Below are 15,111 nucleotides of genomic sequence, written 5' to 3' on the forward strand. Positions count from 1 at the left end.
GAGCCAGGGACCAATAGATTATATATTAGATAGAATCTATTACAATACTGCACAGCACATATTTTTAAGACACCTGTAAGAATTGCACATCATATATTCTCTCAAGTAATGCATGTACAGTTCAAAAATATAATGAGCTACAGTGGCATAATAGTTGAAATATGATATTGAATAAAATTCAAATCACATCAATTTCATCATACTAAATTGTATTTACAGACTGTACTCCACTTTAGCAAAAAGACACAGACTTATATTATCCACGGTATTCTGAAAGACCACATCTTATTAACATTAACACTTGTGAACAGTGTAGGGTGTGTTCTAACGATCTTGAAAAGACGAGTGATATTTACTGCAGTAGTGATTAGCCTTTAGCTCCTTTTTGTCCAAATCTAATATTGCTTTCTCTGAACTTCTCTAAGAAATGGTCTGCATTGTCACTTGCACTGCCACCTGTCAACTAGACAGTAAAAAGCATGCAATTACTGGAACTCTTCATCACCTGTAAGACAAAATGTGGTACATTGTTTCCAGATGTTATCATTTGTTATGTATTTATCTACTTATTACATTTATGCTACTTGTATTTCCCATGCTAAATATTCAAGCTGATGCAAAGGGATTCTGGCAAATCTCGCAGCTAAATGTAAGGAGATATCCAAGTGCTCGACCATAATGCTATACTAGTGAGCAAAGCTAATGCCCTACCCCTTTATTACACTTCTGGGCAGAATTCTGGGTAAATTAAAGACATATTTTCTTCAGTAGCTTTTCCTAGAATAGTTAAGTATTTGTAACGACAGCCGGTCTGAAGCGTAGTTCAGGACCCTATGAAGACGGTATAATCCGGAAGTAAGTGGAGAAGGACAACAGGAAAGAGACATAGAGGATCAGGGCGGATTGACAGACAGGGGGGCGTGATGACGGTGATCCGGTGCGCAGGGGCGTGGCCAAGGCTAACTGATCCAGACAGTCCAAGGGGGAAATCCGGGGCGCAGTGATCCATCCAAGACAAGACAAACGAGGTTAAGATCCGGAACAGGGACAGGGAATGAAACCAGGGTAACGAGGCCAGGCGCGCCGAGCCCCGGACTCCGATGGTCAGGACACTGTGATGAAGCCTATGCCATCGGGTCTCTCCTGGACTTCCGGGCGTCCATCTCTATGCTGAGCCAGGCATAGCGGGAGTGCCCGCCCTAAATAAAGACGGACAAACAGGACAGGTGCATGAAATCAACTAAAATACGAAAGGGTCGGAGTGCCCTTAAGAGGAGGGATGAGGATCGTGACAATATTATGGCAAGGATATATCTTTTAAGGGAGACCGCATAACAGAAAAAAGTGCAAAGTGTGAGCTTTGGCTGCTCATTCTGTAAACTAACAAAAAATAATCTATCTGTAAAATGGAATATCCGAATGCAAGAGAATGCTCTTCCTGTAAATCTTAGGAAGGGCCTATCCACTCTTTTATCCACTCCTAGATGCCTTTCAAATAGCCTTACTTAAAGCATTTTATCTCAGACATATTACATGGTTTAGCAAAGTCTCTGTTACTGACCTTTTAAGTAGAGTGGTTGTTTTAAATGTATCCCCGACCTACAATCTTATTAGCCTTCGGGACTCCAGTGCATCCAAGAAAGTGCAAATTTGAATATATGCAGAAGCTATGCAATTTTTTGTTGGAAGATAATGTGGTTCCCAAAGGTTAAGTTCCCAGCAAACTCATTGACTTTTGCTTTAGCATGTTGTTGGTTTTGCAGACGTCTTAATTGGCAATTTGATTTTCATTTTCTGTGGTTAATCAACTGACACACAACAATGTACTGTATGCATAGTTGTGATCTGTCTGTTCATGAGTAAAATACACATTTTTCAGTTACTGTGTCGTCATAATTAATTTTAAGAACTTATAGTTGTACAGTACTTACAGAGTGATGACTTTGCTTTCATAAATTATACTGACCTTAGTAAGAATTGTGACTAGAGAGTAATCTTTTTTAGATTTCTGAATAACCACTGTTATGGACTCTTTGGAATGTGATTTATTGTTTCTGTGCACACGATTGAGATACAGCATGTGTGTCCAGTGAGTTTCATGTCAGGTGATTGGCCAGGTCCTGTGCCTGTTATAATTTTTCTTTTTGATTATTTTATATAAGTTAAAATAATCTAATAATTTGTGAGCTGTTTTTAAGAGTGCTGTATTAATGTGCAAGCAAGGCACATTTGAAAGCATGTTTTCAATATTTTGAAATAACAGCTCAAATGAGGATATTAATTTAAGATATTAAGAAATATTGTCTTCACTCCCAGCCCTGAGTTGTCCTGTTAATCTAAAATACAACAGTAAAGCACATTGAACCACATTATTATTTAAACTGCACTAACCTGAATACTGCCTTCAACAGTCCAGGAGATACAGTACCAATTGCAAATGGTAAAGTACAAACTGTGCTTACTGTAACTGCTGTCTTATTTCTTTTTTGTACAGGTGCCAAAATCTTTTGTATTACCATTTACTATGTACAGTTGAACTGTTGTGTTTTTATAGTTTTACAGTATGTGTTAGTATTAGGAAATACTGAGACCTGAATACTTGAATTAATGCTTTTATTCCCCTTTGTGAGATGAAAATATGGTACTTTCACATAGCCACGTAGAATGGATTGATCTGTTATCACATGGCTTCCCTTGTCTATGGCTTATACTGTACAGTATATGCATAAGTAATTTTGAGAAAAACATTATTTAAACTTGAGACATTTTACATTAAGAAGCGATGTTTGTATAATTACAAAATAGACTCACCCAGTGGGGGTTTTACTTCAGCTAAATAAACATTATAGATGGGTTTAAACAAGGCCTGAAGAAATGTTAATCATGTTTCCTTAAAATGATATGGAAAAAAATTGCTTGTAGTGGAGAGATGTGCTTCAGGCAACCATTGTTGTCTTATTTAGTCGTGAAGACAACCAGCTCTCCTACAGCTAAGGTCTGTCAAATCTGCTCTAGAGTCAAAGATGACTAGTTGCTGTTTTCACCCTTAACTAGAAGGCATTGGGTTCCTAGAGGGAGAAGGTGACCCTGCTATGAAGACTGGGAGATTCAATTTACTTTGCTCGAGATTATAGTTCATTGTGAATGTGGTGTGTGAATGCAAAAAGCAACTACATTAATTGGATGTTTTTTATTTGTAGTGTTTACTTTTTATATACGTGGATAACTCCAAGTAAAATGAGAACTGTGCCACACTGTTTTATGGGTTGTATTCTTTGTAAATAATTTCTTAGAATGTTTTTTTTGCTGCTGTTCTGTCTGTCAAAGTAGGAAAGCACTAGTTATTTTGCTGTTGTCTTTAGGGAAGTATTGAATAAGACAGGGCTGTTTGTTAGCATCGCTATTTAGGTATTTATGTATACCAGTAAATAAATTCATTTGTGCTGCAACTTGCACCAGGAAAAGTGGATTGAAAATGGGTGGATAGATATAAATAGTTAATTTTTATGTTCTCGCTATTCCTCCTAATAATGTGATTGTGCACAATGCAGCCCATCTGAGCATAACATGTATCACATAACCTTGATATCAGTTTAATGGATTTTAGGATTTTAATTTTCATTTTTTAATATGTTATTTTTTTCATTTTTTGTTCTGTTTTACTGTATCATGCATTCAGTATGATTGACAAAACTGCGAGTGTTCTGGCAATATTCACTCTATTTGCTCTTGTATGCAAATATATCTTACTATATTAAATATCTTGTATACACCTTTCTACATCTTTGTTATCAAAACAGCAGTAGCATCTCAACAATACCCTGAAATTTAGTGAAAAATTTGTTTTTGATAGAAATTACCATGTTTTTTTTTTAATTTCATGTTCTTGCTTTGATTTGTAGCCCACAGAATAAATTCACCCACATGTTATAGAGAGCACACAAAGGAGCTGAATAACAAGAACGCCTGGTGATAAACCTTTTCTATTTGGTGAGGAGCACATGCTACTATGGCAACACGAGAAGTTATGAGTAATTTTCTCGAGTTGAAAAGGGAAGAGCACTAAAGCCACCTCTTCAGATATGACAGGATTACGAAATAAGTTCATATCACATGCTAAAATATTAAATGGTACTTGGCTGACCCACATTAGGAAAAAATGACATCATTAGAAGTGCTAAATATCATCTTTTCCTGAGCTTTCAAAAATGTACCCTCGATGGTAGTTTCACCTTATGCCTCAGTATTCACCAGAAGTGCTGTAATGATCAAAGTCTTCTCATAATACAAATGTGTATTAGTAAAAACGCCACATAGCATAGCTCTAGTGCCAATCATAATCATCTATTTTATGTACAGTATAGTTGAACTGTCACATGAAATACCAATATTATATTAGCCCTATTGCTTATGGCACTGTGTATAGCATAGAAATGTCTAAAAATGCATGGAATAAGAAAGAAATACGTATGTAAAAATGTCATCTCCTCTTTAAAGCGGGCAATTATCAACCTTTGCCTGGGGCATCATTTGGTGGAGATGGCATTAGCATAATTAGTTGTTTCTTCATGAGCGGAATGTAAATACTGACCTTTTGTAAGCAACAGAACAATTTGTACGATTTTGAATCTTAAAAAAAGATATAACTGCAATCCAATTATTTTATCTATATCAACATTCAATGTTAACACATGCTGAGCTGAATTACTATTGATGATTTCTGGGCAAAATAACATTATTTTTTAGACTTTTTGTTTTGCATTTGTCTCACTTTCTTTTAACATTTTCAGTCTCATATTATTTTTTATGCATGGCATGTGCTGCAGCATACAGACCTTCTCATTACAAATGAAATCCTAATTTAATTTAGAACTGAATTTAGTAAATATGGGAGACTCACCAGTAACTGCTTGAAAAAAGGTTACAGATGGTATGTACTGCTAAAGCAAAACATCCAGGACCAAAACAATAGTTCAATAGTAAACTTACTGAACTTCTTAATAAATCTGTCTGGCTTAGTCCCTGATGGAACAATTATAAACTAACACAATTGGATGCACTAGCTTTTGCCTCTTTGTTAGACCAACACTTAACATATCCCCCATCCCATATACAATAAGCCAAAGGGGTACTGCTACTGTAGATACAGTAAGTTAGGTGTACTTTACAAGGTCTACTTTAACATGGCATGATGTTAATAATGTCTGTCTCTTATATTATTTCAGCACTTTTATCTCCTTTTATGTATGTCTCTAAGACACTGCTGGAGCTACTTTTCTGAGATACAGTACCCTCAATACCCCATCAGTAGTTCTCAATATTTTGGCCCAGAAACCTCAGCTATTGCTTGTAGCTTCAAACCAAGTCCATTAATCTCACTTTATTTTATATAGTGCTTTTCAAAGAACAAATCTATCAGAAAGTGTTACACATTAAAACAATTCCAGTTTAAAAAAAAACTTAAAAAATAAATTCATTACATGAAAAGAACAGCAAATTGGGAATACACTGGAGCTGTATTCCCCAAAACAGAAATGGCTCAGAAAAATGCAAATCCTATGCCATTTTTGGATACCCATCAAATAGATCTGTCTAGCTGTAAGCCCAATTTAAGTCTTCAGATACCACTGATTACAAAACAATTGTTAACAGTTTTCTCCATCTGGAGAAATGAATGATTTTGAAATTAAGTACATGGCGCAGATTCTGCTGCTGCATCTCATCTCCTTGTTCTTTTTCTGCTCTCGACAAGCAGTTTGTTGATAATTGCATTGACTGATGGGTGGAAAATGCTGTTGTGCATATTTAAAGCCCGTTATCAAGTACAGATACAGGGAGATAGTGCATTTGTAAAGCAAATAATTGAATTTCATTGTTTTCTTTATATATTTGCACGTATCATTTGTGGTGGCTTGGAAAAGAGACAAAGACAAGTATCCAGACACATACAGCACAGGTTTTTCTTAAAACTAAAAAAGAATTTCCTCTCCGTGTTGCCATTTTTATGTGTCAGGATATTACAAAAATGTTTCAGGTACAGTATGTCCGTGAATTTTATGTAGTGACTGATATGACTATGTGAATTCAATGCATAAATGAAAGGAATATTTTTTATAGCAGTCAAATAGAGGAAAAGGTAATGTAGCTTTCTACATAAATTATCGTAACCAAAAACTGATTAAAGATGAGTACAGTATGAAAATCCTCTTTGGCTACGTATCTCTCTTTTTTTACTTTTTAAATTACTAATTTGGAGTAATGTCTCACTTAATGCCTAATTTTTCACACTAAGTACAATTGTTAAATTAGCATATTGTATTAAACATGATAATCTGGGGTAATACAATATAATTAAGATGCTGACTTTGTGCCTCTCAGAAGATTCAGATTTTTATGTCAGTTTTTTTTTACTATGAATTGCTAAAAAATGTGCCACATTTCTTGAAAATAATAATATTCATTCAAACCAAAGTTGTATTATTGACAAGTGGTGTAACAAAACATATAATATAGAGAATAAGACTTTGAAACATTAATTTAATTTTACCCTGAACATAACATGTGAAAGTAAGTAGATTAAGTTGGATACTGGAAGGTTCTTTTACCTATTGTGTTTATTTTTAATTTGAAATTGTTGTGAACCATAAGACATTTTTTAGCGATATGTCATTTGGGTTTGAATCAAAACACAACTTTTCACAGATTTACGTAATTAATTGCCTGCTACTTTTCCACTGTCATAGTTTAAGACATGTACACTTTGTTGGAAATTTTCTGACTGAGCCTGGGCTTTTTTATTGGCATATGAGATCATCCTTAGAACAGGGCATAACTCCTTTCCCTGCAAGTGTTAAGGTCTCTTTATATGTCCATATAAACTTAAAGAAAGACATTTATCTGGTTAAGATTATGTTGAATAAGTAGATAACATCTCAGGAGGCATCAAAGGGCTGCAGACACTGGAGCTATGCACTCCAGCTTCAGAGACTTGAGAAATATGTAGTAATTACTGGAATTATTTGCACTATATGTATGAATATGCTTGCATGGCCATTAATGACTACTGTATTTAAATAACTATGTTCTTTTCTCTTGTCACTTCAGAGAGGATTGGCTGTGCTTAAAGAGGGTTCTGAAAATGTTTGGGTGAATTTCAATGTATTGCAATGTACTGATCAACTTTTAGTCAGAATACTGAAGTTGTCAGTTGAGTTGTTATGCTGAAACTGATCTGAATAATAATTAAGTACTCAACACAATCATCTGCTAATTATAAAGTGCTCCTTAATAAAGAGAAGAGTCATAGTCAACTGACAATTAATGCAATGATTGACAACTCTTAGCTGTAATAGACTGAAACATTTTCACACAATTCAGGCTTGACCCTGGATTTTCAGGAAGTATTTTCAGATTTATCACTATTTTGACTGTAAAAATAGGAATACATAAATAATAAATCTTTGCTGGCATGTGTAGAATGTAAGACCTATATATTTTTTCTGAGATGTATCATGTGATGCATTAGGTTAGTGCCTGGTTTCTTATGGTGTGTTGCAATAGTTTGATTTGATCTAACTCTGCAAATTAAAAAAAACGATTGTATTGCGTGAGAGAGAGATAGAGAAAAGCAATAGTAAGTAAATAAAGTTCACATTCTATTTTATTTATTGCAACTAAGGAAAACAACTTTTGTTGTTTTTAAGTTTTGGTAAGGGGCTTGATTCTTTTACTGTCATTTCATACTTGCTTCTTTTCCAGGGAGTCTGGAGAATTGTCTTTTTACTTGTTCAAAACAGTGGCATTGCATTTTCATAGAGCTTGGTTCTGGGGTGGGGTAGCAAATATCTTTTTTTTCTTTCCTCTGCATTTGAAATGGTAGCATGTAAATTTCAAGACCTTGAGATATGATAATTATAATCATAAATGTGTGCTTGTAAGATATATCATATCCTATAAAATATTCATTTTAGGGCTACAGATTCCATTGCAAAATCCTTTATAACCTGCAATATATTAACACAGAGCTAACACCTTTGTAATAACTGACCATCCACTTATTAATAACACAGTTATTAACAAATGTACGCTTATTTTCTATTTTAAAAAATGCTTTACTGATAGATGTTTCATTGTAAATAACTGTTTTTCTTATTATTCATAAAGTGTGATTTGCACTATATTAGCTCGCCAATATCTCTAATAAAGTAGCAGTTAAATACTGTATCTACATGAGCCAACCATAACTCTTAGGGTAAAGAATGTAAGAAAAGGAAGTTGTAAACACCCTTTTATACTAACAGGCTTCTCTTTTCTCAAGTACTGAAAAATGCTTTTTGCACACTGCTCCCATCTCTTGAAGGAATAATACAGCAGGCACACCACAATGGGCTGGAGGCCGTCTGAGGACAGGACAATTCTTCCTAAAGCTTCCTTTGTTTGTAGCATATCAGATCTGACACACAGAAGCTCAAAGGCTCTGATTAAGAGAAGATGTACCTTGACACCCATTTTAATGATGTGATGTATTGTCATAGCAACGGCACAGCTAGGCCTTTAATGTATGACTTTTCTGCTTATGATTCTTTTGGAGATGTAATTATTTATTTCTCCCCTTCCTGAACACACACGCTTTGTGCAGACAATGCGTTTTGCTTCACAGGATCCCCCGTGATCACACTGGTGTAGCATCTTAAAATACCAAAAAGGAAAAAAAAAACTGCAAAGCAGAAGCTGGAAGAATTGTATCCAGGGGCAAAGGCATCATTCCAGCCCTTGTACACACCACACAAGGATTTACAAAAGGAAATAATATATATTAAACTCTTGCCTGTATACTCATCCGGGGGTTGAAATATTTACTATAGGCTGTCATTATTTTCTGTGGGAAAATATGAAATCTTACGTTTCTTCAGTTTTTGCATCTGCTGCTTTTATCATTGAGCTTTACTAAGAGGTCCATTACAATCTGAAATCAATGCAAATTTTTTTAAAACAATCTAAAGAAATGCTTTACATTGCTTTGTTTTGCATTCTTTTGACTATTTAGAATGTGTTGATATTTTGTAAATATATCTGTAACTGAAGACATAAAAATCTGTGAGTTTGTTACTGGTTTACAATCAAATTATAAATGAAGATACTGTATAAAATGTGGCTCTACAGAACCACAAATTATACTGTTTAGTGACAGGAAGACATGTTTAAATGTTAATAAAAATAATATCTTGTTTAAATTATACAGAAATGGCTTGTATGTTAGAAGAGTACTCACCCACCTGAATATAATTGAATATATGCAGTATATTGTTAGCTGAGCACTTATATGAATGAGGTACTGTAAACCTAATGTCTATGAGGGAAGGGGTCTTTCTTCACTCTTACTATTAATTTGGGTAGTAGTTTTTCACTGCTCCAGGTTATGCTGGGCTGTTCTGTTCACTACAACCATAAGGGAATTGATGTAACTCAACTTTTTATTCAGTGGATTTTAGCAATTAAGAATATACATTTAAAAATAAATTGTATATTTTTGTTATATTACTAAACGTTCAAAATGCCAAGCATAATTATCCCCTTCGAGACAAGTTAACAGCTTGAAGGAAGCCCCAAATTGTAAATGGTATAGAGAGTCCCTTATTAAAATTATTACAGCCTTTGTCTCATTATTACTGACTTGGTTCTTAATTCACACAGCTGGGGTATGGCTTGCGTTTTAAAAAATAATGTGCAAAAAATAGTTACTTGACCAAGAGAAAGAGAAAGGTCTGGTTGTGATGAAACTGCTTTTTATTTGTAAATACAATCATATCATTACCAAAAAATAAATAAAAAATTCCCAAACTTAGTTAGCAATTATTTTCTTTGTTAAGGAAATGTTAGGATAGTTCTGGTGCAGAATGGTTTGTATTTAAGTGCGAGTTGCTGTGGCTCATTTTCTCAATTTTTTTTCCTCAGCAATTTGAAATGTCAGATTCATTACTTCACACCTGCTCTGCAATCCATGTGTAACACTCTTGGAATGAAGATCCATGAACGTGTCTCATGGAGCAGAACCTGTGGCAATTAATTACAATTTTAAAAAGGAAACAAAAAGTAATAATCAATCCAGGTGGAACCTGGCTATATTGTATATGGTCAAATAGATCATTTTCACTGTAGAACATTCGATTTTGTTCAAACTAAATGTGCGGAAATTTTGAAACAATATTTCTGATGTCTAATTTATGAAGAGATTAGTTTTTTTCCCTTAAGTTCCTAAAAAGTAATAATATATTTTAAAGAGAGTTATACTTTTCCCACCTACCACTTCCTTTAAGTGTAAGCAAGTTCTAACATGTGGGAGACTCTAAACACACTACACAGGAATTTTATTGTGGTGTCGGTCAATATACTTACTTTATTAGGAAGGAAATAATATACCTATTTTTTGTGAATTTCAGATATGCATTTCACTTCTGAGTTGTGTTTTTTTTTTCAATTTTTCATATATCTGGTCCTTCTTGTTTAAGGGACTACTCTTATATACTGTTGATAGCTCATCTTAACTGGATGGCTCATCTAATGTTCTGGACAAACATTCTTCACTAAATTTATGGTTCAAATCATCCATGGTCTGATTATTTTCCTTAGAAAAAGGGTTTTCCACAATGTACAAAATACCTCCTTTTCTTGCCGTTTCTTTTGATAGATTTGTATTTTTTTCATAGAACCTACCCTCGAAATACAGTATTTAACTCATCTGAACACCAATTTGCAAACTCCTTGTTTACAGAGAATGCTATTCTCTCTAGTTACAGTACATTGTCATGTACTGTACTGTATTGGTACTTAATTCTTTCTATTTAATAATGAAAGAGGCTGACATCTATTTTTCCTAAATTTCCTCATCAAGAATTTCCTCATTTCTTCCAAGCTTTTGTTGTGATGTGCCGGTAAATGTCTAGCCCAGAATCTTGAGCATTAGCTGTTCAATGGTTTTGAAGGTTTGCAAGTTCTGAGCTTCTCCTCTCTCACCAATTCATATCAATCAGTGTCATTCATCACAGAGAAGAATGAGCCGAAGTCAAATAAAAGTAGGGAGGAGGTCATCTGAAGCTTGTTTTACTTTGTAGAGAACTCCAACATAAGAAAAATGCAAGGGATATTTTTCAAGTGGGCTTTCCAGAAAAGCTTCATCAGCTGAAGTATTATTTATGGCTGACAAGGTTAAGGTATTCAGTCTTGTGATTGTTTTTTTACATATGGTTATAGAGGGTCCCGACCAGCTCTGTTGGTAGAGCCTGAGACTCATAATCCCAGGGAAGTGGGTTTGTGTCAAACGTTGACCCGCCAGGTCCTCCATGTTGGAGGTTGGGCACAAGGCTAACAACCCTCTCCTGTAAATAAACAATGTTACGGTAACAGCAAGAGGATGTTCCTGCCCCTACATGCCAGAAGCCATAACGGCCAAACATCCATCCATAGAGGGTTAGGTAGTAAAATCTAAATAGAAAATAATAATTAATTTTTACATGGGCATTGAAAATATTTTTCATAGGTTGGTAGAAACTGGAAACAAATTAAACTTATGGCACCAACATAAATTGCCAAACACGTATATGTCCAGCATTGCTGTTGCACATGGCAAAGGAATGCGAAAGATTTTCACCATACTGTACGTAGTACTTCCGTACTTCATCAGATCTTGTTTAACTTCTACGTTCTGTGTTCAGATCTCTCTCGGGCCGCATTGTTGGAGGTGTGTGGTGGTTCTTCACCTTGATCATAATCTCGTCCTACACCGCGAACCTGGCTGCCTTTCTGACTGTGGAGAGGATGGTCTCCCCCATTGAGAGTGCGGAAGATCTGGCCAAGCAGACGGAGATCGCTTATGGAACTCTGGACGCTGGATCAACAAAGGAGTTCTTCCGGGTAAGGTCTTCAGGAACCTTTACTCAAGCTACTGCCTTCTTAAGGAGAAGTTTGCAACAGCGTTGTAACATGTCCTTCCTGTGACAGGATTGTGCAGTTTTCAAGGAGCTTGCTTTTCAGCAAAATTAGGACAGGTAATGCCTTTTATGTCCGTCCCTGATTCCAAGACAGTTTGCAATATACTGTATCAATGAAAGGAACAGCTTGAGTTTTGTGGCAGCTTTTTAATGATTCTGCAAGAAATTCTGAAACTTTTTCATTGTGTGTGTAGTGAAAAGAAACATAAGGCTAAATAGTATTCACACAGAAGTGTATTAAAGAAAGAAATATAATTCCTTTATTAAAAATGGTTCCTATTCTAGCTCTAAACACCAATATTTAATAAAATAATGAATTAATAATGCACAATGCACAGGGGCAGGCACTTCATTTCCTATAATACAAGAACAGCTTCTATCTCACTGTGTATTACGCTTTGTATAAGCGAAAGACAAAAGATGGACCCTATGCGGGAGACTAGAAAACAAGAAGCCAAAAACCAGGAAGCAGAGATCTGTAGCCAAAAGAGAAGTCAATCCAAAAGGCCAATCAGAGAACAAGATCCAAAAACCAAAGTCGAGTAAACAAACCAGACGTCTAGAAAATCCAGGAGGATGGCAAACAGCTCTGAAGTGTCTCATGTGAGGTTCAACCCAATACTAAGGAAAGGAAGAAGCAGACAGGTGAGTTTAAATAGAGAGGAGGGGAGGCGTGGTTATGGCTTAACAAGAGCTGTTTAACCCACGCCTCCCCAGAGTGGGTGGAAAACGCAGAGAGCGTGAAGGGGCCCTCTGGTGACTGGAAGCTGGAACTGTAGCACTGCGGTGTGCATCCTCAACAGCTCACTGCAGTGCCTAAGTACACATCTGCACTATGTACCTTTTGAGTGGTCTACCATGTTTTTTTTTTCCTCTACAAATTTTTCTGTCAGTCTCTGACAACAAATGAGACTGTGTGGACATGTTTCAGCCAGCAATTGTGCAAACCTTTAAATGGAAATTCAAAATCATTATTTTTCTCATCTTTAGTTGCAGTTACAGGACAACATTTCCTGAACTTCAACACTGTTTACTGTAGACTTTGGTAATGACACTGAACTACTTTGCTTTGGTCTTTTGCTGCATTATTCATCTGTAGGTAGTTCTGAAACATTCATGCCTGAAGATCTTACACAAGCAGTTCACAAGTGCCAAGGTGCAAGCCTGCGTGGAAGAAAGGAAAATGCGATTTGTGTTTGTGTGGGCTTCTGCAGCAAGTAGTGTGGTTGCCATGGAATTCTGCAACCAAATAAGAAGCCTGCACTAATTTGTGGACCTGGAATACTGGAGTGCCTGAGTTTTACATTTAATGTATTATTTCACAGCTGAGCACAATCACGGCTAATGTTTTTGTAACACACCAGGGTAGCTTTCTGCCCTTAGCAATTGGTGCAACAAAACGTAATAGACCATTCTCGCATATATATTGTCTATAATCTGTTTCTCTAACATGGATCAAAGTAGTTTCTAGTCCTTTTTCAAGGAATTCTAACTGTAAGAGTAAAAAAGGTAATTATTCTGGCTAATGAGTCTATGCATACAGTATGTAGTAAGATGTAATAATGAAAGAAAGTCCCCAGACAGATCATATTATAGCAAAAAATATGGTATAAAACTGGATAAAGTTGCAATAAAGCAGCTTTCATTGCATGCTTGCATCATGAAAATCTGCATACAACACTGGACGTTAATTTGATCTAATGAATGATCCAGTATTACATCTTAGTTTGGAAGGGTTTTAAAGAGTTTTAAAGGGGATTTAAAGTTGTCTGCAAAATACAGACAGGACTCACTGTAATTTATCAATGACTATTCGTGTACTGTAGATGACAACATTTTCATCATTAAAAAGGATAAGTACTAGGAAACATTTTTGGAATTTCTCCTCAGGAAATGTAGCTTCAGTAAAAAAGAAATGACAGGCAAAATTCAATTAAGTCGTCACCCCTAATAACGAAGCTGTAATATAAATGGATAATTGTGTGAAATTAGGGGTTTAAATTTGAGGTTGTATGAGGAGGCGAAGGCTACTCATTCTGTTTTAACCAGTAATAATTGGTATTATTCATGCGAAAGAAGTGTGCAAAGAAATCGCAGCTGCAGCAGGATATGGGATGTTCCGTGAATTCTGCCATGTGGCGCTCATTCTTTCAGTCCCTTTCCGCTTAATCACCCCTTCCTTTCGATTGCCCCATCAGAGATCCAAAATAGCCGTTTTTGAAAAGATGTGGTCATACATGAAATCAGCTGATCCGTCGGTTTTTGTGAAGACAACTGATGAGGGTGTCTTCAGAGTACGGAAATCGAAAGGGAAATATGCCTACCTGTTAGAATCGACCATGAACGAGTACATCGAGCAGCGGAGACCCTGTGACACCATGAAGGTGGGAGGAAACCTGGATTCAAAAGGATATGGAATTGCAACACCGAAGGGATCCCCTTTAAGGTAGGTATCAGTGTTCTGTCCCACTACTGCAGTGTATATTGTCACAGAGTGACCTGCTTTTGGTAGAGTGTAATATTTCTTTAGTCAGTTTTTTCTTCTACAGAAATAAGAACCTAAGTTGCACCTCCAAGGTGATATTCAAAGCTTTTTACTGTATGCACAGGGCAAAATCCTTCCTTCCATCCTTTTTCCTAACGCTTGCCCCTGGTGAGGGTCACAGTGCAAAGACAGTTTTTTCGTAGAGTGAACTGTAATAGTTTAAACATGCAAATTTAATAGAAAAAAGAATAGAAAAAAGGAGAACAAAATGGCTTTTGCTATCTATCTGTCAGTCGGTCTTATTTAAGCATAATGTGGTTAGCTTTTACAGTATGTCAAAACATCCTGAAAGTCTTGCACAGGAAAAAAAGCTTTGAAGGTTGTCTTGTGGGTTTTATTTCTGTAGCTGAATGCCAGGGGTGTATCCATTTACATTGGCAGGACTGAAAAACCACTGCCAAAGTAAAAGTGGATTTTGTCTAATTGAATGATATAACTGTTGTTTGAAGGAATTGTTAGAAATGTTGTATCACATCATGTTTTTCACATGACTAAGGAGTCATGTCTCTATACTTTTTAGTTACCCATCTTGCAAATACAGCACTATCATATTTTATGATCATTGAAGTCCTTCAAATA

The 15,111-nt window shown here is 35.8% G+C and overlaps 1 protein-coding gene across 6 annotated transcripts in view; it reads left to right on the plus strand.

Moving 5' to 3' along the window:
- gria1a (glutamate receptor, ionotropic, AMPA 1a) overlaps positions 1-15,111 on the plus strand; it is an 81,189-nt gene that overhangs the window by 55,252 nt on the left and 10,826 nt on the right. For all 6 annotated transcript variants that reach the window (XM_015349392.2, XM_015349395.2, XM_006631709.3 and 3 more), the window contains exons 12-13: positions 11,712-11,910; positions 14,186-14,433. In XM_015349392.2, coding sequence (XP_015204878.1) covers positions 11,712-11,910; positions 14,186-14,433 — 447 coding nt within the window. The remainder of the gene's footprint in view (positions 1-11,711; positions 11,911-14,185; positions 14,434-15,111) is intronic.

This window comes from Lepisosteus oculatus, chromosome 11, assembly GCF_040954835.1.
Source record: "Lepisosteus oculatus isolate fLepOcu1 chromosome 11, fLepOcu1.hap2, whole genome shotgun sequence".
NCBI classification, from domain to species: Eukaryota; Metazoa; Chordata; class Actinopteri; order Semionotiformes; family Lepisosteidae; genus Lepisosteus; species Lepisosteus oculatus.